Here is a 22,281-nt window from a genome sequence, read left to right as displayed (position 1 = left end):
TACGGCCAATCTGAGTTTGACAAACTTGGTTCATCATAGTTTCTCGAGGGTCAAGGGCCTCCTCGACTCTCCTGGTTGTCCGATCCTCGTACTGATCTTTAAGTTAACTTTGAGTAAAGATTTTTAACTCAAAGTTGCCATCGGGCCCGCCGGTACTTTCACCGTTGTCACTGCCCCGGCCCGGCCCGGCGGTTTCAGGCGGCACGTGCCAGTGGTATCCCGGCGCCACTGGTGTAGCAAATTGGGTTCCCGCAAGATGAGTAAACATTCAGGTACAAGCCTGGATCCGCCGGGCGGCCGTGTAAAATGACTTGTTCGAGTTGGCAGTCGTAGTAAGAACTGAACTCAGTGAAGTTGATGCGACCCGTCAAAACTGCGTCGCCGCCTCCAGTGGGCGAGTTAACCTCTTCGTCCTGTTCCCCTGCTTCCTACGGAGTCCTGTACTGTTCCAAGGCAGACGCCATGGTCAAGTCCTCTGCGATTTCAAGTCCTTCCGGGGACTCAAGTATGTCCTCTCTCCCTCCCTCACTCCTCGCAGACTCATCGCACTCTCCCCCCTGCTCTGCTGCTGCGCTCGAGGCATGGCAGCATCAACCCTCCTTCCGCGAACTCAGCCTTCACAACGACGGGGGCGAACATTGGGCCTTTGAGGCTGACATGGACGTCCTTTCAAGCCGCATGGATCTGTTGTCGACAAACAGTTCACCTCGCTCAACGAACAAGTCGGACCATGTTGACTGGGCTGATCCACCCGCGATGAGCCTCGGGGCATTCAGAGAGAGGCAGCTGAAGGCTCTTGCCTACTGTATTGACCTCCTGTCTCAAGACGACCCTCCTACCGTCTACGGAGCAACGGGAGACAAGCTCCATCTCTGATAGTTCCGTGAAGGAGGGGAAGGACGCGGAAACAATGGAGGCGGGAAGGAAAGGAGGCAACGAGAGAAGCAAACGAGTCAAAGGCATGGAGTGCTTGAGAAGGATGGGACTTGATGGTTGTTGCCCACGAGAGTCAACGTGACTTGTGTACAGCGAAACGTGTCTGGTGCGGATGAGTTTGTTACGAGGTGTACATGTAATTGATGGCGGTGAATGCGATAGAACGCAGAAGTAAACGAAGAAGCATCTACCACCTAGTCACCTGAGATCATGTCCAGGAGGGGCCGGGCTGTTCTCAGGTATCCATCTCAATACACGTGATGACAAGCCTCACCTTGCCTCCCGCCGCCGCCTCCACAAAGAGGCGGGCCATGCTCAGACTGAATTGTTTGCATACTGATAGCCGATCTTACCGAACACTTCGAGCAATGTGAACTCACAGTTCATCTGTCACTGAGATCATAGTATTCAAAACGGAAATTGTAAAACAACGAAGACAGAGGTACGATAATGACTCATTCAATCAAACTGAGGATATGTGGAGATTCATCCAGGATAGCCGCATGAGGCAGGTTGATGACAACGGTTGATGCTCTGCAATGAAAGCTCAATGGCAGAACCCTTGACTCTGCTCGGCCACCGAGCCAAAGCCTTGAAGTAGAAGTCAGAGCCTCACCGCAAGCATTCTTCAGTCTGACCGCCGAGTCAACTCAGTGAACTTGTGATCGGACTGCTCACTCCTAGTGCAACCGTCCGAGTCACACAGTGACGGCCGGGCCCGCCACTCCCGGCGGCCCCGGTCCGCCGGTCGGAGTCCGTGAGCCTCCGACAGGCTCACTGGGCTCGGAACTGCTCCGAGAGTCCGACGGCGATCTCAGTGCGTCAGCCGCAGTCAGTGCAAACTGAAACTTGCCGCCTCAGGGGCCTCCAGGCTCGACCTGAGGACCGTCCACCGTCGTGGCACCGAGCGCCGCCGGGGATCACAGGCGGTACGGTCAGCGGCCCGACCCGGTGACCGGCCGGGCCGGGCGGAGGCTCTCAGGCCACACGGCGGCTCCGCGGCTGCCGGCGGCCCATTACGGTCATGATCTTCACCGTACCGTCGTACGGTACCCCGTACGGCGGGCGGCGTACCGGGCCACGGTAGCCTGCGCCGTACCCCGGGCCAGTGTACCGTACGGAATTCGGTGATTCGTACCCGTACGCGTGCCCGTTTCCATATCCGTACCCATACCTCACATCGGTTATTAAATACCAGAAGGGGGTAGGGGTGGTCAGTTTACTGGCTCAGAGCGTGAAAAGTACCGGCGTACAATTCCATAGAGTGATCACTCGCACGTAACCCCCCCTATCTCGCGGTAAACCACCGGTAGGTTGCCCCTAAGGACATTCCCCTCAGGTTCCCGCCGGAATTGGGCAAAACCTAGTCATGGCGGTATGAACAAAGGACGCCAGTTGAGGGCAGAGAGAGAAGGAGAGCTGAAGAAGAATGAGAAAAGCCAAGTTGATGTGATGGAGATAAGGTAGCAGGAAGAGCACGCAAGACTGACTTCGGCTGTCACCATTGGTCGGAGCTGAAGGTTGTGAGTAGGATTTTGATAAACGCAGTGGGAGCAGAACCCATGAGATGGTATAAGTGCAACATCGCAGAAGCCAAGAGAAGCTTGCCTTGATACGTGTAAATAATGTTCACTCACCGTGTTCCTGATCTAGGTCCCTCCAGCGTTGCGATATCTGTCAAAGATATTCCGCCGTTCAAACTGATGATGCTTCCTGGCCCCAGGCTTCTTCTTGCAGCCGTAGCCTTCCTGCTCTCCTTTCCATCCCCGGCCCTTTCAGTGCAATGCGGGTCCTGCAACTTCATCGTCACCTCAGGCGTCCTGACAAGGGAGGGCGACTGTCCTACCGACTGCTTGAACCTCGGGCTGACGTACATGTCAATCACCTCGATATCTGTCAACGCATTCACTGGGCTCTCGAGCTTGCAGTACCTCTACCTGGGGTACAACAGCATCTCCAGCATCGTGCCAGGGACGTTCAACAACCTGACCTCGCTCGTCGGAGTCTATCTTCAATCGAACCGCTTGCAAAACATCACGTCAGAGCAACTGGCGGGGCTGCAGGGGCTCAAGTACCTGGATCTGTCTTACAACCAGATATCGTATGTGCCGGCAGGAGCTTTCAGCAAGTTAAGCTCACTTGTTAATCTGTACATCCGTAGCAACATGCTGGTGAACATCTCTTCGGATATGTATGTGGGACTGCAGAACCTGATGTACCTTGATCTTTCATACAATCGCATCTCCAAAATAGCTTCTGGGTCTTTCAAAGACATGACAAGCCTAAACAGTCTCTACCTGCATGGGAACAACTTGCCTAATATCACTGTTGAGTTTTCTTCTGGGCCAATTTCACTCCAAACCCTTCTTCTGTGGAACAGCAAAATTGTGAACATAGCTCCCGGGGCTTTCAGCAACCTGACGTACCTGAAAACCCTCGATCTATGGGGGAACAGCATCTCAAGCATCTCGTCAGACACCTTCAAAGGGCTTGGACAATTAGGAACGCTTTATCTTGGCTACAACCAGATCTCCAGCATACCTCCGGGGACCTTCAACAACCTGTCGTCACTCTACGAACTCGATCTATGGGGGAACAGAATCTCAAGCATCTCGTCAGACACCTTCAAAGGACTAGGAAGACTCGGTTTACTTTACCTTGGCAACAACAGGATCTCCAGCATTGCTCCTGGAACCTTCAGCAGCCTGACGTATCTGTACACCCTCTATCTGGATGGGAACAGCCTCACTAGCATCTCTCCTGATACCTTTGCCGGAGTCGGGAACCTCCAATATCTGAGTGTTGGCTACAACCAGATCTCCGGCATACCTCCAGGAACCTTCAGCAGCCTGACATTACTGCGTGGTCTTGACATCCATGGCAACAACATTTCCACCATCACAGTAGATGCATTTTATGGACTGAAGAATCTGGGAAGCCTGTATTTTGCCTCAAGCAACATCTCAAACATTGCTCCCGGGGCCTTCAGTAGTCTAACACTACTTTTGGATCTAGATATCTCCATGAACAACCTCTCGAGCATCTCTCCCCTCACCTTCGCAGGGCTCTCATCACTACAGTACCTGTTTCAGTGGAGTTGCAATGTTTCGTCTGTAGCTCCAGGCTCCTTCGCCGGCTCTCCACTCCTGAAGATAGTCGATCTGTCATCGAACAGACTGACCACCATCGAGGCAGGCGTCTTCAACTCTCTCAGCAGCCTTTCCTCCCTCTCGTTGGCAAGCAACCAGATCAGCTGCGTGGCTCCTGGGGCCTTCAACCCCCAGCTGCAAGCAGGTCTTCGAGTCAACATGTGGTACAACCCTCTTCCTTGCTTGGAGCCCTCGGTCGTCCCGCTCGTGACGCCTCTGATCCCTCCATGCACTGCAAACACGCCATGCTCGATGAACACGACAGTCAAGGCCATCCAGCTGGTCGAGCTGCTCAAGGTCATGTACGAGGCTCTAGACGTGGCCGGAGCGGGTCAGGTGTGCGTGAGAGACATCGCGGGGGCAGCGGGGAACCTGAGCTCCTACTACCTCGCTACCTCGGGCAGGGTGGAGCTATCGCAAGACTGGGTGAGCGGCTTGTTACGGTCGTTCGTGGCTGAGGCGGGGGCGGAGGGGCAAGTGACGTCGAGGAGGCTCTTGCTGGGCATTGTGGGGGGGGTGACGCCGGAGTGGAGCCCGGAAGAGAGCGTGGGCGACCTGATGCTGCGAGTGTCAGCCGTGTTGATCAGCATGGCAGACTCAGACAAGGATGGCGGGGCGGGAGGGCTGGAGCTGGAGGGGACGTTTGGGATCCAAGGCGAACTGCTGGATGTGGTAAGGAGAGCTTGAGGGGGAGGCAGAGGACTGACGAGGAGGGGGAGGGCAGGTGATGCAGGTAGCCGCCAAGAAGAACGGGCAGCCTGTCGGGCAGGTAGGAGCGTCAGAGCTGGCGTACCTGCTGGAGTCAGCGACGGCGTACATGCGGGGCGAGAAGCTGCCGCGGGACCTGGACGGGATGACGAGGGAGATGGTGCTTGTGCTGGTGAGGCTGGCGGATGCCAACGGAGACGAGGCGATCTCGATGCAGGAGGGGAGGATGATCGGCATACCAGGTCCAGCTCTCGCCGAGGTGAGTGAGGTGGTGGGGTAGAGGAGGGGGTCGTGAGGCCGGTTGAGCAGGTGGACGGGGACGGGAACGGCGTGGTGACCGCCGAGGAGATGATGGACGCCAAGCGACGGATGCTCAACAGCCTGGCGACGTCGTCAGGCTACGTGCACGTGCGAGACAAGGCAGCGAAGATCTACTTGACGTCTGTGTGGACGACAGGGAACCTGACGATGCTGCTGCAGCCGTCTTGGTTCTTCCCTAGGCGGGCGGTCGATGCCCCGGCGGTGGAGCAGTGCGGGTCAAGCGGCTCTGCGGCAGGAGGGTCGACAGGCTCTGGAGCGGAGACGTGGAGCTACGGGGACCTCGGGGAGGAGATGGTTGAGCTGATAGGGCCTGGCTGCTCGTTCGCAGACTTTGTGAGGTACGGGCTCGCGTTGGGACCCTACGCAGAGCAGCAGGCGACATGCAGCTCGATACTGCCATGGACGCTTGCTCCTCTGCTCGTCACCTCGCTCGATCGGAACCTCGACGGAGGGCTGTCGATGGACGAGACGATCTGCTTGGGGAGCGCGGTCTTCCTGGACATCTCCAAGGGGTCCTGGCGGATAGAGGGGCAGATGCTGGAGGCCTATCTGCTCCGCACGGGTCAGGTGGGAGGCCCGGTAAGCAACGGGAGCGACTTCGCCTTCTTCCGGATGCTGTTCGGGGAGCGACTGGACCCGTCCTTGAACAGCTCTGCCGTCTTCCCGCACATCGTGCTGCCGGACCCGAGCAGCGCTGAGCTGAGCGCGAGCTTCTTGCTGGGGCTGGGGATGCCGGGAGGGCGATACCAGGAGCTGTTCTGCGGCTCGTTGCCATGCGTCGGGAACGAGAGCCTGTCGGGGCTCAACCTCACGGCGCTGCAGAGGCTGCATGCTTCAGCGGTGTCGGCCTACTGCTCGGGCAGCTGGCTCATGCAGTACAGACGCTCAGCCGGGAGCTCGTCGTGCTTCGCAAGCTTGATCGACACGCGATGGGCCGTGACTAGCGTAGCGTGCGCGTACCAGGCTGTCAACCCAGCGGACGGGAGCGTGACGGTGAGGATGACACGGGCGGACGGGTATCGGATCGAGGACGTGGTGAGGGTGTCTAGCCATCCTGGCTACGGGTCTGATCCGGGGAGGTATGACGTGGCGCTGTGCGAGCTCGGGGCTGCGTCGCTAGGGAGGCCTGTGGAGCTCTACGACGGGACGATGGTGCAGGCGATGGAGTGCAGGAGCATGGAGCTCGTCGTGGGCAGCCCGCTGAGCATGATGCCGGTCCTGTGCGATCCGAGCCCGGGCATCCTGCAGGACCTGAGGCTGTCAGACCCGTCGCGGCCCTCGTGTCCGGCTCCATGCAACCCGCCCGTCGCGATGCCCAAGATGGCGGCAGGGACAGCGATGGTGGTGCGAGACGGGAGGAGCCCGGGGAGGGAGTGGCTGTACGGGTACGTGTCGGAGTCGAGCAGCGGAGGGCAGACGTGGATGGGGGTGAGGGAGGTGCTGGAGTGGATCTTGAGCGGGGACGGGGTGGGGAGACACGGGGCGAAGGTGATGCGGGTGAGGGTGACGTCGCTGGTGCTTCCGGCGGGAGGGTCGCTGAGAGTGTCGGCGGGTCACCGGGGGGCGATGGAGGTGGTGGAGGAGCCCTGCAGGGAGGAAGTAGTCTACACGGACGGGGGGACGGGGTCGATGAGGCTGGAGCTGCTGAGCTCGTGCGGGCTGTGTGGGAAGGTGGAGGTGAAGGTGAGAGGGGAGGAGGAGGGAGGGGCTGTAGGGCTGACCGGGTGGGAGGTGCAGGCGGAGGTGGAGGTGCTGTCTTGCAGGGAAGCTCAGCGCAGCACGGGCGTGTGTCCTGAGGGATGCGCGCAAGGATACAACAGGACAGGGACGGGGGCTGTGTGCGAGGTAGAGCTGCTGCTGGGAGGGGAGAGAGGCTGACTCGTCCTGTCAGGATCCTCAATGCAATGTAATCATGCCGGCTAGTCGTGCTATAGAGCTCATCAAGCAGAACAAGGCGAGACGAGGTGAGAGGTCGGCAGGAGGCGACGGCAGTGGGTGACGGATGGAGCAGGCGGGGTGAGGGCGAGGGATCCGCGGTATCACTCGTGGGTGTGTCTCAAGGACTGGGACGAGGAGGAGATGCTGTCTTGCGGGATCGACCGCAACGAGTGGGCGTGCTTCAGGTGGGCAAGGGAGGGGGAGGGCGACGCGGAGGAGGGAGGGGAGGAGGCAGAGGGATGGAGGGGCAGCAGGGGGAAGGGGCTGACAGAGAGTTGGGGCATGGCAGGTACCTGAAGGAGAGCATGGAGCTGGAGTTTTACGGGCTGAACAGTCGGGTTCGTCTAGTACAGGAGGGATGAGGGCAGTAGGAGGGAGTAGCCTGGATGTGCATGATAGGGCTGAGTGCTCAGGTCTCGGTGAGTCCCGGCCGCCGTGCCGATCCGATCGGATCCACTGAGTCTCTTCGGTCGGAGGGCAGGACAGCAGGAAGACTCACGTCCTTCGAATGTGCATAAAGTATAAGTTCAAGAATCGTCAATAATTCAACTGTCAGTAAAGGTTTTCAACTTCACGTGCATGCTAGGTTGCGAGAATCAGATGGTGAAGGAGATGACAGAGACGACTGCGATCGGCTCTCCTCAACGATCAACCATGAAGGAACGACACGACGAGGCTGGGATCGATTCGCTTCCATGTAAGATCGATGCGCTGGGATCTTGTGGGCCCGAATCTGCATCAGACGATTCTCTCCCATCACTGGATGGGTTTACATGGGATAGAAAAGCCGGCCTACTGAGAACAGATGAAGAGCAACAGGCGTCACACTCACAGAGAAGCTATGGTCAACTAGAGGAGGAGAACATGCTTCTTCGAGCTACTTGCCGGGAGTTGCAGGAGCGGCAAGAAGGGTTACATCGTTCGACGGATGCATGGCGTGGAGAGATTGCGAAGATGAAGCGTGTGCAGGAGGAGCTTCAGGAGGAGATGGCTTCACTGCGTTCGCAGAGGACAGACATTGGCACATCACAGCCAGCGCGAGACGCGAAGCACCTGAAGGAAACTGAGCTCAATGCAGAAGGGAGGATGGTGGCACCGAGGAGAGGTGGTCAGTTCCATTCCGAGCATGCGCGTCGATTCAACGGAGACTTCAGCGTGTGCAGGTCGGTCGTGACATGGTTGTGCGAGGTAGAGCTGCAGTGCCGCTGTCAAGACGTCCCCGGCCACACCTGGTGTGCTGTAGCCTCGACGCTCTTGGAAGGGGATACGCGCGACTGGTACGAGTCGTTACCGGACAGGGACAAGAGCATGTGCTTGCCCGGGGGTGGGGACTGGAAGAGCTTCAAAGAGCTCATGGCAAAGCACTGGTTGCCGGAAAGCAAGGTTGAGAGGCTGGTGGAGGAACTGAAGGAGATCAGACAGAGCTCAGGGGAGAACATGTCGTCGTATATCACGAGGTACAAGAGATATGCACATCACATCATCGGTTGCTACAAGCTTCTATGCAAGCAGATAGTCATTGCAGGTTTCTTGGAGAAAATCTTCGTTGCTGGGATCTATCGTCAAGCTGTGCGAGTGTGTATGAAGGAGAGGTTGAGGGCTGCGCTGGAACGTGAAGGTACGGTGGATGAGTACTGTTCGATGGAGGCGTTCGGCAAACACCTTTCAGACTTGTATACTTGGGCGGAGTACTTGGACGAAGACGAGACGCAAGCTGATGAAACAGACTTGAAGGTGTTTCTAGTGAAGTCACCTCCCACGAAGGTGCGGTCCTTGACCGCTGCAGGGTCTCGAGCGAACAAGTTTGACAAGAAGAAAACAAAGTGCTTTTATTGCAAGAAAGTGGGACATGTCAAGAGTGAATGCCCTAGACTGACTGAGACAGGAGCCCCAGCAAAGGACAAACTGCACAAATACAGCTGGGGGTCAATGGTTGCCGAGACTGTTTGCTTGAAGGATCAGTATTCAAACAAAGTGTTGTTGTTCCCATGTAAATAGAGAATCAGGTCAAGGGCATTCACTTCCAAGAGAACAAGACCTGATGCAAGGCTCTTGTCTCAGAGTGTAATCGATTGCTTGCTTCGCAGCTTAGGGAACACTGGTACAGATTCATGGGCGTTGGAGTGAAGACAGCAGCATTTCTTTCTTCCCTGTCCTCGATCGCGAGGATGAATGTTGAGAAATTTCACAGACCCATCATTGGTGCTGCACAAGGTTGTTCTTGAAAGATGTTGCATGTCAGGACATGATCGTCTGGTCCACCTAGGTGCCATGTGCCATTCAGCAGTTACTCCCTTGCGAGAAACTTGTGTACGAGGTTGTATCATTGCAACAGTTTTGACGCGTCACTTGAAATAGTAGGATGTTAAATAGATGTATCAATCCTCCTCCTCCGCCAGCAACCATGAGGGGACTGCCCCTCCTACTGCCCTCATCCCTCCTGTACTAGACGAACCCGACTGTTCAGCCCGTAAAACTCCAGCTCCATGCTCTCCTTCAGGTACCTGCCATGCCCCAACTCTCTGTCAGCCCCTTCCCCCTGCTGCCCCTCCATCCCTCTGCCTCCTCCCCTCTCCTCCCCCTCCCTCCTTCCCGCCCTCCCTCTCCCTTGCCCACCTGAAGCACGCCCACTCGTTGCGGTCGATCCCGCAAGACAGCATCTCCTCCTCGTCCCAGTCCTTGAGACACACCCACGAGTGATACCGCGGATCCCTCGCCCTCACCCCGCCTGCTCCATCCGTCACCCACTGCCGTCGCCTCCTGCCGACCTCTCACCTCGTCTCGCCTTGTTCTGCTTGATGAGCTCTATAGCACGACTAGCCGGCATGATTACATTGCATTGAGGATCCTGACAGGACGAGTCAGCCTCTCTCCCCTCCCAGCAGCAGCTCTACCTCGCACACAGCCCCCGTCCCTGTCCTGTTGTATCCTTGCGCGCATCCCTCAGGACACACGCCCGTGCTGCGCTGAGCTTCCCTGCAAGACAGCACCTCCACCTCCGCCTGCACCTCCCACCCGGTCAGCCCTACAGCCCCTCCCTCCTCCTCCCCTCTCACCTTCACCTCCACCTTCCCACACAGCCCGCACGAGCTCAGCAGCTCCAGCCTCATCGACCCCGTCCCCCCGTCCGTGTAGACTACTTCCTCCCTGCAGGGCTCCTCCACCACCTCCATCGCCCCCCGGTGACCCGCCGACACTCTCAGCGACCCTCCCGCCGGAAGCACCAGCGACGTCACCCTCACCCGCATCACCTTCGCCCCGTGTCTCCCCACCCCGTCCCCGCTCAAGATCCACTCCAGCACCTCCCTCACCCCCATCCACGTCTGCCCTCCGCTGCTCGACTCCGACACGTACCCGTACAGCCACTCCCTCCCCGGGCTCCTCCCGTCTCGCACCACCATCGCTGTCCCTGCCGCCATCTTGGGCATCGCGACGGGCGGGTTGCATGGAGCCGGACACGAGGGCCGCGACGGGTCTGACAGCCTCAGGTCCTGCAGGATGCCCGGGCTCGGATCGCACAGGACCGGCATCATGCTCAACGGGCTGCCCACGACGAGCTCCATGCTCCTGCACTCCATCGCCTGCACCATCGTCCCGTCGTAGAGCTCCACAGGCCTCCCTAGCGACGCAGCCCCGAGCTCGCACAGCGCCACGTCATACCTCCCCGGATCAGATCCGTAGCCAGGATGGCTAGACACCCTCACCACGTCCTCGATCCGATACCCGTCCGCCCGTGTCATCCTCACCGTCACGCTCCCGTCCGCTGGGTTGACAGCCTGGTACGCGCACGCTACGCTAGTCACGGCCCATCGCGTGTCGATCAAGCTTGCGAAGCACGACGAGCTCCCGGCTGAGCGTCTGTACTGCATGAGCCAGCTGCCCGAGCAGTAGGCCGACACCGCTGAAGCATGCAGCCTCTGCAGCGCCGTGAGGTTGAGCCCCGACAGGCTCTCGTTCCCGACGCATGGCAACGAGCCGCAGAACAGCTCCTGGTATCGCCCTCCCGGCATCCCCAGCCCCAGCAAGAAGCTCGCGCTCAGCTCAGCGCTGCTCGGGTCCGGCAGCACGATGTGCGGGAAGATGGCAGAGCTGTTCAAGGACGGGTCCAGTCGCTCCCCGAACAGCATCCGGAAGAAGGCGAAGTCGCTCCCGTTGCTTACCGGGCCTCCCACCTGACCCGTGCGGAGCAGATAGGCCTCCAGCATCTGCCCCTCTATCCGCCAGGACCCCTTGGAGATGTCCAGGAAGACCGCGCTCCCCAAGCAGATCGTCTCGTCCATCGACAGCCCTCCGTCGAGGTTCCGATCGAGCGAGGTCACGAGCAGAGGAGCAAGCGTCCATGGCAGTATCGAGCTGCATGTCGCCTGCTGCTCTGCGTAGGGTCCCAACGCGAGCCCGTACCTCACAAAGTCTGCGAACGAGCAGCCAGGCCCTATCAGCTCAACCATCTCCTCCCCGAGGTCCCCGTAGCTCCACGTCTCCGCTCCAGAGCCTGTCGACCCTCCTGCCGCAGAGCCGCTTGACCCGCACTGCTCCACCGCCGGGGCATCGACCGCCCGCCTAGGGAAGAACCAAGACGGCTGCAGCAGCATCGTCAGGTTCCCTGTCGTCCACACAGACGTCAAGTAGATCTTCGCTGCCTTGTCTCGCACGTGCACGTAGCCTGACGACGTCGCCAGGCTGTTGAGCATCCGTCGCTTGGCGTCCATCATCTCCTCGGCGGTCACCACGCCGTTCCCGTCCCCGTCCACCTGCTCAACCGGCCTCACGACCCCCTCCTCTACCCCACCACCTCACTCACCTCGGCGAGAGCTGGACCTGGTATGCCGATCATCCTCCCCTCCTGCATCGAGATCGCCTCGTCTCCGTTGGCATCCGCCAGCCTCACCAGCACAAGCACCATCTCCCTCGTCATCCCGTCCAGGTCCCGCGGCAGCTTCTCGCCCCGCATGTACGCCGTCGCTGACTCCAGCAGGTACGCCAGCTCTGACGCTCCTACCTGCCCGACAGGCTGCCCGTTCTTCTTGGCGGCTACCTGCATCACCTGACCTCCCCCTCCTCGTCAGTCCTCTGCCTCCCCCTCAAGCTCTCCTTACCACATCCAGCAGTCCGCCTTGGATCCCAAACGTCCCCTCCAGCTCCCGCCCTCCCGCCCTGCCATCCTTGTCTGAGTCTGCCATGCTGATCAACACGGCTGACACTCGCAGCATCAGGTCGCCCACGCTCTCTTCCGGGCTCCACTCCGGCGTCACCCCCCCCACAATGCCCAGCAAGAGCCTCCTCGACGTCACTTGCCCCTCCGCCCCCGCCTCAGCCACGAACGACCGTAACAAGCCGCTCACCCAGTCTTGCGATAGCTCCACCCTGCCCGAGGTAGCGAGGTAGTACGAGCTCAGGTTCCCCGCCGCCCCCGCGATGTCTCTCACGCACACCTGACCCGCTCCGGCCACGTCTAGAGCCTCGTACATGACCTTGAGCAGCTCGACCAGCTGGATGGCCTTGACTGTCGCGTTCATCGAGCATCGCGTGTCGGCGGTGCATGGAGGGATCAGAGGCGTCACGAGCGGGACGACCGAGGGCTCCAAGCAAGGAAGAGGGTTGTACCACATGTTGACTCGAAGACCTGCTTGCAGCTGGGGGTTGAAGGCCCCAGGAGCCACGCAGCTGATCTGGTTGCTTCCCAAGGAGAGGGAGGAAAGGCTGCTGAGAGAGTTGAAGACGCCTGCCTCGATGGTGGTCAGTCTGTTCGACGACAGATCGACTATCTTCAGGAGTGGAGAGCCGGCGAAGGAGCCTGGAGCTACAGACGAAACCTTGCAACTCCACTGAAACAGGTACTGTAGTGATGAGAGCCCTGCGAAGGTGAGGGGAGAGATGTTCGAGAGGTTGTTCATGGAGATGTCCAGGGAGTTCAGAGACGTCAGGTTACTGAAGGCCCCGGGAGCAATGTTTGAGAATTGATTGAAGGATGTGTTCAAATATGTCAGTCTTGCTAGTCCTTGGAAAGTGTCAGAAGAGATGCTAGTGAGGCTGTTCCCGTGCAGATCGAGGGTGTACAGATACGTCAGGCTGCTGAAGGTTCCAGGAGCAATGCTGGAGATCCTGTTGTTGCCAAGGTAAAGTGAACTGAGTCTCGATAGTCCTTTGAAGGTATCATAAGAGATGCTAGTGAGGTTGTTCCCGTTTAGACTAAGGCTAGCAAGGTAGACTTGGTTGCTGAAGGTTCCAGAAGCTATGCTTGTGATCTTGTTGGAGTCCAGGGTCAGATATGAGATACTCCCTAGTCCTTTGACCGTGTCTGACGATATGCTTGACAAGCTGTTTCCGTTCAAGGCGAGGGAATAGAGGGACGAAAGACTGTTGAAGGCACCTGAAGCAATGTTCGAGATGCGATTGTATGAAAGATCAAGATACATCAGAACGTGTTGCTCGGAGAACATGTCCGAAGAGATGTTCACCAGCATATTTCCTTGGAAGCTAAGACCAACAAGTCCCCCTAAGTTGTACAAAGCTCCTGCCGGCACATACGATATCTGGTTGTAAGACAGATCCAGGTACTTGAGCCCCTGCAGCCCCGCCAGTTGCTCTGACGTGATGTTTTGCAAGCGGTTCGATTGAAGATAGACTCCGACCAGCGAGGTCAGGTTGTTGAACGTTCCTGGCACGATGCTGGAGATCGACATGTACGTCAGCCCGAGGTTCAAGCAGTCGGTAGGACAGTCGCCCTCCCTTGTCAGGACGCCTGAGGTGACAATGAAGTTGCAGGAACCGCATTGCACTGAAAGGGCCGGGGATGGAAAGGAGAGCAGGAAGACTACGGCTGCAAGAAGAAGCCTGGGACTAGGAAGCATCATGGGATAGACAAGAGTCCTAATGGCAACAGAGATCTCGATGTGCTGTAGCAGTATGAATGAGCTGTTTCAAAAATGAGCACTGCTTCAAATCCAGCTTTGAGATACTCGTTCAATGTACTTCTTGCTCACAAGCGCGAAGGCTTGTCTCTCACGATAGTCCAGCATTGAGCGATGCTATCACGGGTGCTTGCTCTTGGTCTCATCCACTGTCTAAGTGCTCAGTCACTCACGTCATCACGTCTGCTCGCGAGGCCGGCGGCATTGTGCCGCTACGCTACTGCTACCGTCACTTGATGATATCAAAATCATTCAGTCAAATTTGTAAAGTACTCTTGTCGTAGGACATGGGGGTACTTTAGGTAAGGTGGTGGGGTACTACCCCTTCTTTGTGACCGTTGAAAACCGTTGACATTGTCGCCGGGCGTACTCCACGGTAAACTTTCTTTCTTTACTCGGTACCGCCGCCGCCCGTTGGTTGATTTTACCTACAATGTACGGTACCCAAAGATTTTGCTTACAATTGAGTGAAAATTCTAATCTAACCGTGACTGTTCAACGTTAAGTTTGGGGGACAGCAGTCGGCAGGATTGGGTTTGGTTCTCGCTGTCTTTTCTCTTCTCGCCGTTTGGCCTGTGCGACAGTGTCTGGGTCAAGCCTCCTCGTCTCTCCTGATTGTCCTCGTACTGATCTTTAACTTAACTTTGAGTAAAGACTGTTCAACGGTTTCCCCCCGCCGGCCGGTCGCCCGGCCCGCTGCGTCGGAGGCTCAGGGGCCCCGCCGGAAGGCCCCGGGCCCGGCAATCGGAGTCGTACCGGCCGGGCCCCATTGCAGTGGCCCTGATTGAAGCCTAGTGGCGCGGGGGAATGGTCCTGCGCGCAGTTAAGTGAAGGTATCAGTTAAGTTTGGGGGACAGCAGTTGGCAGGCCCATGATTGGGTCTCCGAGGCTCTCGAGTCTCTCAGCCGGGGTCTCCGAGGGCCGCCCGGAGGCTCTCCGACTCTCAGTTGACTCATGATGGTCAAATGATCTCGTACTGAATTTTAACTTAACTTTGAGCAAAGAAACCAAAGGGAAGTTTTGGGGAAGCAGGAGCAGGCGGCTGATGCACGGGGAGGACAAGGAGAGGAGAGGAGCTGAAGGAAGGAAGCGGGAGAAGGATAGAGGGCGTGAAGGATCGCGACTGAAGGGGGGAATAGAGATGGAGGCGCATGGGCAAAGGATAAAGGGAATGTGGGGCGGAAGAGGCAGGGTGGCAGCCAGGTAGTGGGAACCAACGGCGGTGTGGCGATTGGGATGAGTGGGGGAGGTAATAGGGGAGAGATTGAGAAGGGAGCAAGGGGATGGGTTGAATAGAAAAAAATGCTTGTTTGTTTTGAAGTGTAAGCTTCTCCAGCTGATCGCTTTCATGCAGATACCGTGTGGTTCTGCTCGTTGCTAGATCGGAAGGAGTGGTAGGGAATAAATCTGTACCTAGAACAAGGATACGCTCATGGCGATCTACAATGGTCCTGCTCGAGGAGGAACTCGAGGAGGAAAGGACCAATTTGACTGGTCCGAGATCAAGGAGAAACATGGAGACACCGTCTTTCAAGCTCAAAACTATCTAGGTCACTCTGTGAAGGCAGCAGCGGGAAGATGGCAAAAGTTCAAGGATCTTAACTGGTACGTCAATGAAACGAAGGTAGATCTGAAGAAGTCCGGGAAAACGGAAATCGACATGGTGAAATCACGAGAAAATGACCTGATGGCGCAACTCCTTGGTGAAAAACCTATGGAAAGACCCGAAGTGGCCCTGGAAAGAGCGGAGAAGAACAAGCTGTTCAAGAAAGGCAATGCAGAAGCTGGTACCATCGCAGATGGCATTGCCAGCGAATCCTTTGGCGAAAGAGTTGAAGGTCTTGGGTTTGCTCCCATTAAAGTGGAGAACCTGCAAGCAAGTCTTGAAACGCAAACCCACGAACGACAGGAGGGAACGCAAAATATCAACGAGATCCTTCAGAATCACCTCTCAGGCGGCAATCACGGCCATAAGGATGACGACACTGATCATGCTGCATTGCTGGCAAGCATTGAAGCAGGTGAATGGAACTCGTCGACCGATCACAAGGGCAAAAGTGACAAGAAGCTGAAGAAAGAGTTGAAAAAGGCCCACAAGCAGGAGAAGAAAAGACTGAAAGCCGAGAAAAAGGACAAGAAGAGGAAGCGAGATACACGCGATCATTCTGACGATGAAGAATGGAAGCGACACAAACGACCTGTAAGTGCATTCTGTTGTCCCACGTCACTCGAAAGTAGTCACAATCCTGCAGGGACAAGAGCACATGAGTGCGCTTGAGCGTCGACTCGCAAGTAAGATTTATCTTCGTCTCCTGTTGCCTCCCTGCGCCTTCTCACGTATTTCTTGCTAAGGTGCAAGTGCTCCGCGAACTGCCTACGAAACATCAAGAGATGGCGAGCGGAAGAGGGACAACTACGACAAGCAGTACCATTCCATGTACGGGTCGACAGCAAACCCGAGGTCAGCTCAATGGCGCCCCTCTTCCACGTGACTGACACAATGATATCAGGTCTCTTGCAAACTCCGGCGTCGGTAGCCAGAAGGCTCATTTGCACAGAAGCAAGGCTGATCCTCTTGAAAGGATTGCGCATGGATCTCAGGGGCCTGTATTGTGAGGTGGGCATACCCCACAAAGATCATGGTCTAACGCAGAACGAGAGCTTGTCTGTCGTTATTAGGATTACTTCAGTATCAACTGAATTTTGGGAGGCCTCGAAACATGATGCCATCTTGGCCGGGTGATTTAACTAAAAATGGAACTTTCCGAAGCCTTGTCGGAAGATTTGTTGCAGCCGATCATCGGATGATCAACTAAAGTGATCGGAACGTCACGGTCCCTGGCTAACGTAAATACTGTAATTTGGCAGGGCCGCCGCTCGGAAAGATGAGCCACTTGTTATCAATGTCGCCACTCAAGCCACGGTACCGTAGTACGGTAAGTATCGATTAACCTTGCCAAGTATCGTTGGAACCGTTGAATGGCGGCCCGCCGGACCCCGGGCCCCGCCGCTGGGCCGCACTGCACGGGCCGAAGCCTGGCAGGCCTGCCACAGTGCCGTGGCTCCGGGTGCCCCGGCGGCCGCGGGGGCCGGGCCGCGCGGTGACTCGGACTCACCAGGAAACTTGTTCGGACAGGCTGTCCGATCACAGTGTCACAGTGTTGTCACACATTGATTTTCAACCTAACTTTTAGTAACTTTGAGCCCGGCTTGAAGTAACTTATTCAACTTTCAGAGTAAACTCTGACTCCACTGACCACAGCCGGGTCACTGACCAGCCTGGCAGAAACTTGGCCGGGCCCGTGCCAGGGCAGGGGAGTCATCACTCCGAACACTCCGTACTTGACGGTGCTAAGAAGGGCTGAGACCTCATGGGGTAGGGTGGTGAGCTGCTGCTTTTTTTTGCTGCTAGTAGTGACCGGGACGACACCTGGCAGACGGTTGCTTCGAGGCCTAGGGGGGGGGGGTACTATATGTAGCCTAGTGCCCTGCAGTTGGTCGAAAACTCTTTCTGAATACAGCCTAGTAGGACCCGTGGGTACTTGACAGTGGTAGGGGCGGTGAGGGTGAGGCTCGGAAATTCCCAAAATGAGCCTCGGAGTCGAGGGGGGGTCAGTCGTGAAAATGGGAGGGGGTGGGGGTGGAGGTGAGGGTGGGGGTGGGGGTAGCGGCATTCCTTCAAGCCCTTCGTGATCTTCAGGCAGTGTAGTAAAGACGGGGAAAAAAGGTTTGCAGGGGGTGGGTTCGGAGATAGAAATTTCTAGGGGAGATAGGGGATATGTGTAAGGACCGGGTGGTGGGATCAAAGAAGTCTATACATGAGGAGGGAGGGGTGGTGGATGGACCCACCCTGGAGATTGGGGCCTCAAAAAATCACCGTAGGGGTGGGGGCTAGGCCCAGGGTGGGGTGTAGGGTAGATCACGGTTCGAAGTAATGCCGGGGAGGGGGTGGTGACAGGGAGATACAGGAGGGTGGTGAATGTGAGAAGGACCTAATCGAGCACGGCATGTGTCATTGCAAATGAGATGCATGGTTGAACCACCGGGCAAGATGCGCAGGACCATGCTTCACATAGGAAGGGAACTTATCTGCAGACATCCATGATGTGATGAGTGAGAATCATTATATTGTGATCATGAAGCTGTAAGGGTCATGGGTGATATCACGTCAATGCATTCATGATGCTACCTTTGCTTGGACTGCAGGATGATGATGCAAACTTTACAGCAAGAGCGTGAGCATAGAAGACACCTTGACGCCTTTTTCTTGTTGACATGTGTAGTTGGATAGTTCTTCTCAAGGGTTCTGACAACTCCATGCTATCATAAAAGTACTGTCGCGGTGCCTGCATCGTCAGTTCTCGAACATGGCACTTTTTTATGCTTGCAGGAAGTTGAAGGCTGACCACCAACTGAATGAAACGCCACGATTACTATCGACAAGGCGACATTTCTCTGAGGCTTGGAACAACACTCGTCAGTTCTTTGAAGATGGAAGGCCTCTAAAGGAGGTCAGAACAGAGGGATGGCTAAAACTGCACTGCAAGGAATGGATGAGATGTACATATTCATACTCGCACCGATTAGTGCAGCTTAACGGCGAAGGCTTGAAAGTCTCTGCTAGATTGAACGAAGCACTTCCTTTGATCGTGTCCTACGGGGATATCATAGGCGTTGCTACTTCGCTTTGTGCTGAGCAAGCCCACGAGGATGTTAAGTACAAGTTCAATGCGTTTCTACGACAAACCTCCTTGCACGAATCTGAGCATGTTGACGACCTATCAAAATTGTTTGAATCTGAACATGCTAATCTCTTCCCAGGAAGAACACTATCGAGACGAGCTCTTCATTCTGTAAGTGCCCTGCAGGCAGGGGATGAGGAGTTTGTTCTTCTTACTAGTGCGTTCGGTCATTTCCGAGGACAACCGCTCAAATTCAAATGTCAGACAAAGGAAGAGAGAGACTTTTGGGTTGAATGTCTTCGAAGAGCCTTGAAGTATGAAACAGCTTCTCAAATGTGCCATGTTAATCGCCTTGGTTTTCTGAGGTGGAAAGTGAGATACTTTTATATGAAGCCTCAGTTCCAGCTTGTTGTTGCTGCCTTCATTTGTTTTAATTTCGGGATAAACATAATCAGCTCTCAGCTACCTCCAAGCTTTTTGGACTTTCTAGATTTCTGTGACATGTCTTTCACATTGATCTTTGCCTTTGAACTCTCCATCAACTTGTTTGCAAACCTTTTCCGAGACTTCTTCAGGGATCCTTGGAATCACTTTGATTTCATTGTCGTTTTCTTTGGAATTCTCTCGATAGCTGCTGGAAATTTTCCTGGTTCAAACAGTTTGAAATTGATGCGTACCTTTCGTGTCTTCCGACTTTTCAAGCGCGTGCCAAGCTTGAAAAGGATTGTAGAGTCAATCTTTGAAGCGATACCAGCGATGGCCAATGCATATCTTTTGTTGTTTCTGATTGCCTCAATTTACGCCATGATGTGCGTCAACTTTTTTGCTTCCTACACTGTAGAAGACTTTGGCACGTTTTTCCGAGCAATGTTCACTTTGTGGCAATTTATGACAGGCGATGGTTGGTCTGATATTGTTCGACAATTGTTTATACAGACAGGAAATCCTGCGGGTGTTGGTATTTTCTTTGTGAGCTATCAGTTGATCATCACTTTCACTCTGGTCAACATCGTGATCTGCGTGCTTGTGGATAAGTTTTGCTCTTCGCCGAGCAACAACACTGGAGTGAATCTACGACCCTATGAAGACCCCAATGTCATGTATGTCCAGAGAAGCGTATTTGGCTTGAAGTCTCTTGTCGAACAGCTACTGGACAGCGTCGACCTTGAAGACCTGGAGGTCCGGCTGGGCAAACTGTGGAAAGCTGTATGTGTTTCTAAGGGGAACTGCATGGATGAAACGCATGATCAGGAGTCGATGTCTTTCAAGGAGCTTCAGTCAGCATTCCGCGAGATGAGGCTGATGCCTCCCGTCATCTTCGAGCTGAAGGATTGGTATGCGTTTGTCGAGTACGCTGGTCTGTCGAGCAAGAGTGGCCTCCTCTCCAAGGCTGGGTTCGGTTGCATGCTACGGCTGGTCATGTTCAGGTACACCAAACTTCAACTGCATTTCGCAAGCAAGGTCGGAATCGCTGGATGGAACAGCGACAATATTGACAGTGTGATGAAGGCCTTGAAAGGACTTGCGATCGCCTCGGCTGAAAAGCAGACCGATATCAAACTGAGCTCGTGAGCGGGAAGTGTCCAGAAGAGATCATTGATGAGATGGCAAATTTGCACAATGCACCAATTGTTCTGGATCTCGAGAGAATCTCTTCGGATTTGAGATGCTTCCATGAGAAGTTCTCATTCATAGAAGGGAACGTGCAGAAGAGAAGGAAGCTAATGCGAAAAGAGATCCTCTCTCAATCGTACTCAAGAGACCACAGGAACTCGTTGAAGCTTCAAGAGGGGAACTCGTTCTACACAAAGAGCTTCTCACTGTCGAAGAAAGATGCCTTGTCACAAGGTGAAGTTTTCGAAAATGGTCTAGAGTATGGCAATGGGATGAAATAATTCGTTGAATGAAACACTAACAAGATGGGTCGAGGGTCTTTCTTAGATACAAGACACAAGCTAAGAGTGTCTGTTCTTATGCCTTGGTACCAGGCTAGGCCGGGAGCCCGGGCCGGCCGGCGGGACTCGGGGAGATCAGCGGTAACACATGATGCCGTACCGGTACCGTGACCAGCGCTCTGCACTATAACAACTGTAAAAACCACGAAATTGCTTGAGATTTTTTTGGCAAAAGTTCCGAAGTTCCAAAATCGTTCAGAAAAAGTCAACATGGGCACTGCCGCACTCCAACAGTACGGTACTTGAAAGGTCGAGACGACTCGGTGACTCGATGAGGTCGCGGCCGCCGCCCGGCCAGCTTGAGCCCGCCGGGCCCGGCCACCGGGGGCGCCGCCGCAGCGCCGGGATCAGTGAGCCTCAGTGACGGTCACGGCCCGGCCCGGCCACTGTGCCGCCACGGTCGGCCCCTCAGGCTCGGATCCACAGGATTGTAACCGTCATGTAACGGTAAGGGACGTGAGCCAAGGTTCTAGCTTTTGGTTGGTCGATGTACAACATGCAAGGGGCCTCAGGCAGGGGAAGAAAAAGAAAGATCGAGATCGAGATCGAGATCGAGAGAGAGAGAGAGAGAGAGTTGAAGCTTAAGGAGAGAGAGGAGAGGAACGTTCATGGCAGAGCAGAACAGAGGAGAGCTCTGAAGATGTGGTGAAGGTTGCAAGCATGTGACGCTTCAGGTCTGCAGGTCATCGACAAGTTCAGCTAAACGCTTTCACAGAATGTGATGGCCCTGGAGGAGGAGAGTGAGAGAAACTCTAAGGCAATGCCTGCACGGCTCATCGTTGAGGGTATGACATGCAGGAAGTGCGTCGGGCGGGTGGAGAAGGCGCTGCGAGTTATCGATGGCGTGAAGGAGGTGCGGGTGGAGCTGGAAGGGGGTAGGGCGTACGTGGAAGGAGGAGCGACGTCGGAGCTTGTAGGAGCGGTGATAGCGGCGGGGTACGGATGCACGGCAGTAGAGGGGGTAGAAGGAGGGGCCGGGGCCGGGGCAATGAGTGGAGGAGGAGGAGGAGGAGGAGGAGGAGGGGGAGGAGGAGGAGAGCATCGAGGAATGGAACAGACGGAACGGACTTCCGACAGTCAGAAGGAGCATAGTGACGTTTGCTCTGCTACGTTTTACGTTCCAGATCTGAGATCGGAGGATGTGGTGATCAAGTTGAACAAGCTTCTATCCTGCCTCCAGTCTTCCTCCTTCCCCGTTCGTCTTCCTCCCTCCTCGACCGACTCTTCCCTCTCCTCCTTTTCCTCCTCCTTCCATCCTCCCTTGAAAGTGACTGGCTATGACATCAACCGTCACACCCGCACCGTCACCATCAGCTCGTCGTCCTCCCTTGACAAGAGTCTTCTGCTCAAGACGCTGGAGGAGCATCTGGCAAGCCCTGTCTGCCTGCTCGGCTCGACTTGCCCTGAAGAGAGGAGGCGCTTCCAAGTCGAAGGGATCACGTGTGGGGCATGCGTGAGGAGGATCGAGCAGGGGCTGAAGAGGAGCCCAGCTGTGCGAGATGTGACGGTGTCTCTGGCCAGCAGCATTTGTACAGTGAAGCTGGAAGCGGTAAGAGAGGAGGGAGGGAGGGAGGGGAGGGGAGGGAAGGGACAGGGAGAGGTGGACGACACAGCGAAAGGGAAGAGGGGAGGAGGGAAGAGGAGGCGGGATAAAACGTGGAAAGAGTAAGAGAGTGAGATT

At 55.8% G+C, this 22,281-nt stretch overlaps 6 protein-coding genes across 6 annotated transcripts; 5 read left to right on the top strand and 1 right to left on the bottom strand.

Moving 5' to 3' along the window:
• Positions 1-507: 507 nt before the first annotated feature.
• Positions 508-876, top strand: GUITHDRAFT_145577 (hypothetical protein; the record flags this gene model as incomplete). Its single annotated transcript, XM_005823538.1, has 1 exon — positions 508-876. One exon carries the CDS (start codon positions 508-510, stop codon positions 874-876), a length of 369 nt encoding a protein of 122 aa, XP_005823595.1.
• Positions 877-3,101: 2,225 nt separating this feature from the next.
• GUITHDRAFT_51458 (hypothetical protein) lies at positions 3,102-3,974 on the top strand (the record flags this gene model as incomplete). The annotated part of the gene is made up of 1 exon (XM_005823537.1): positions 3,102-3,974. A coding segment is annotated over one exon (873 nt), but the record flags the coding sequence as incomplete, so codon positions are not given.
• Positions 3,975-12,739: 8,765 nt separating this feature from the next.
• GUITHDRAFT_46709 (hypothetical protein) lies at positions 12,740-13,753 on the bottom strand (the record flags this gene model as incomplete). Its single annotated transcript, XM_005823536.1, has 2 exons — positions 12,740-12,813; positions 12,874-13,753. Coding segments are annotated over 2 exons (954 nt in total), but the record flags the coding sequence as incomplete, so codon positions are not given.
• A 1,642-nt stretch (positions 13,754-15,395) lies between these two features.
• Positions 15,396-15,584, top strand: GUITHDRAFT_78756 (hypothetical protein; the record flags this gene model as incomplete). The annotated part of the gene is made up of 1 exon (XM_005823535.1): positions 15,396-15,584. A coding segment is annotated over one exon (189 nt), but the record flags the coding sequence as incomplete, so codon positions are not given.
• Positions 15,585-19,146: 3,562 nt separating this feature from the next.
• On the top strand, positions 19,147-20,217 carry GUITHDRAFT_117158 (hypothetical protein; the record flags this gene model as incomplete). The annotated part of the gene is made up of 1 exon (XM_005823534.1): positions 19,147-20,217. The coding sequence occupies one exon, from the start codon at positions 19,147-19,149 to the stop codon at positions 20,215-20,217; it is 1,071 nt and encodes a 356-aa protein (XP_005823591.1).
• Positions 20,218-21,321: 1,104 nt separating this feature from the next.
• GUITHDRAFT_145572 (hypothetical protein) lies at positions 21,322-22,149 on the top strand (the record flags this gene model as incomplete). Its single annotated transcript, XM_005823533.1, has 1 exon — positions 21,322-22,149. A coding segment is annotated over one exon (828 nt), but the record flags the coding sequence as incomplete, so codon positions are not given.
• Between the last annotated feature and the right edge of the window lie 132 nt (positions 22,150-22,281).

The sequence above is a fragment of the Guillardia theta genome, assembly GCF_000315625.1.
Source record: "Guillardia theta CCMP2712 unplaced genomic scaffold GUITHscaffold_106, whole genome shotgun sequence".
NCBI lineage: Eukaryota > Cryptophyceae > Pyrenomonadales > Geminigeraceae > Guillardia > Guillardia theta.
The sequence above is the reverse complement of the archived record's forward strand: the minus strand, read 5'-3'. Positions and strand labels throughout refer to the sequence as shown.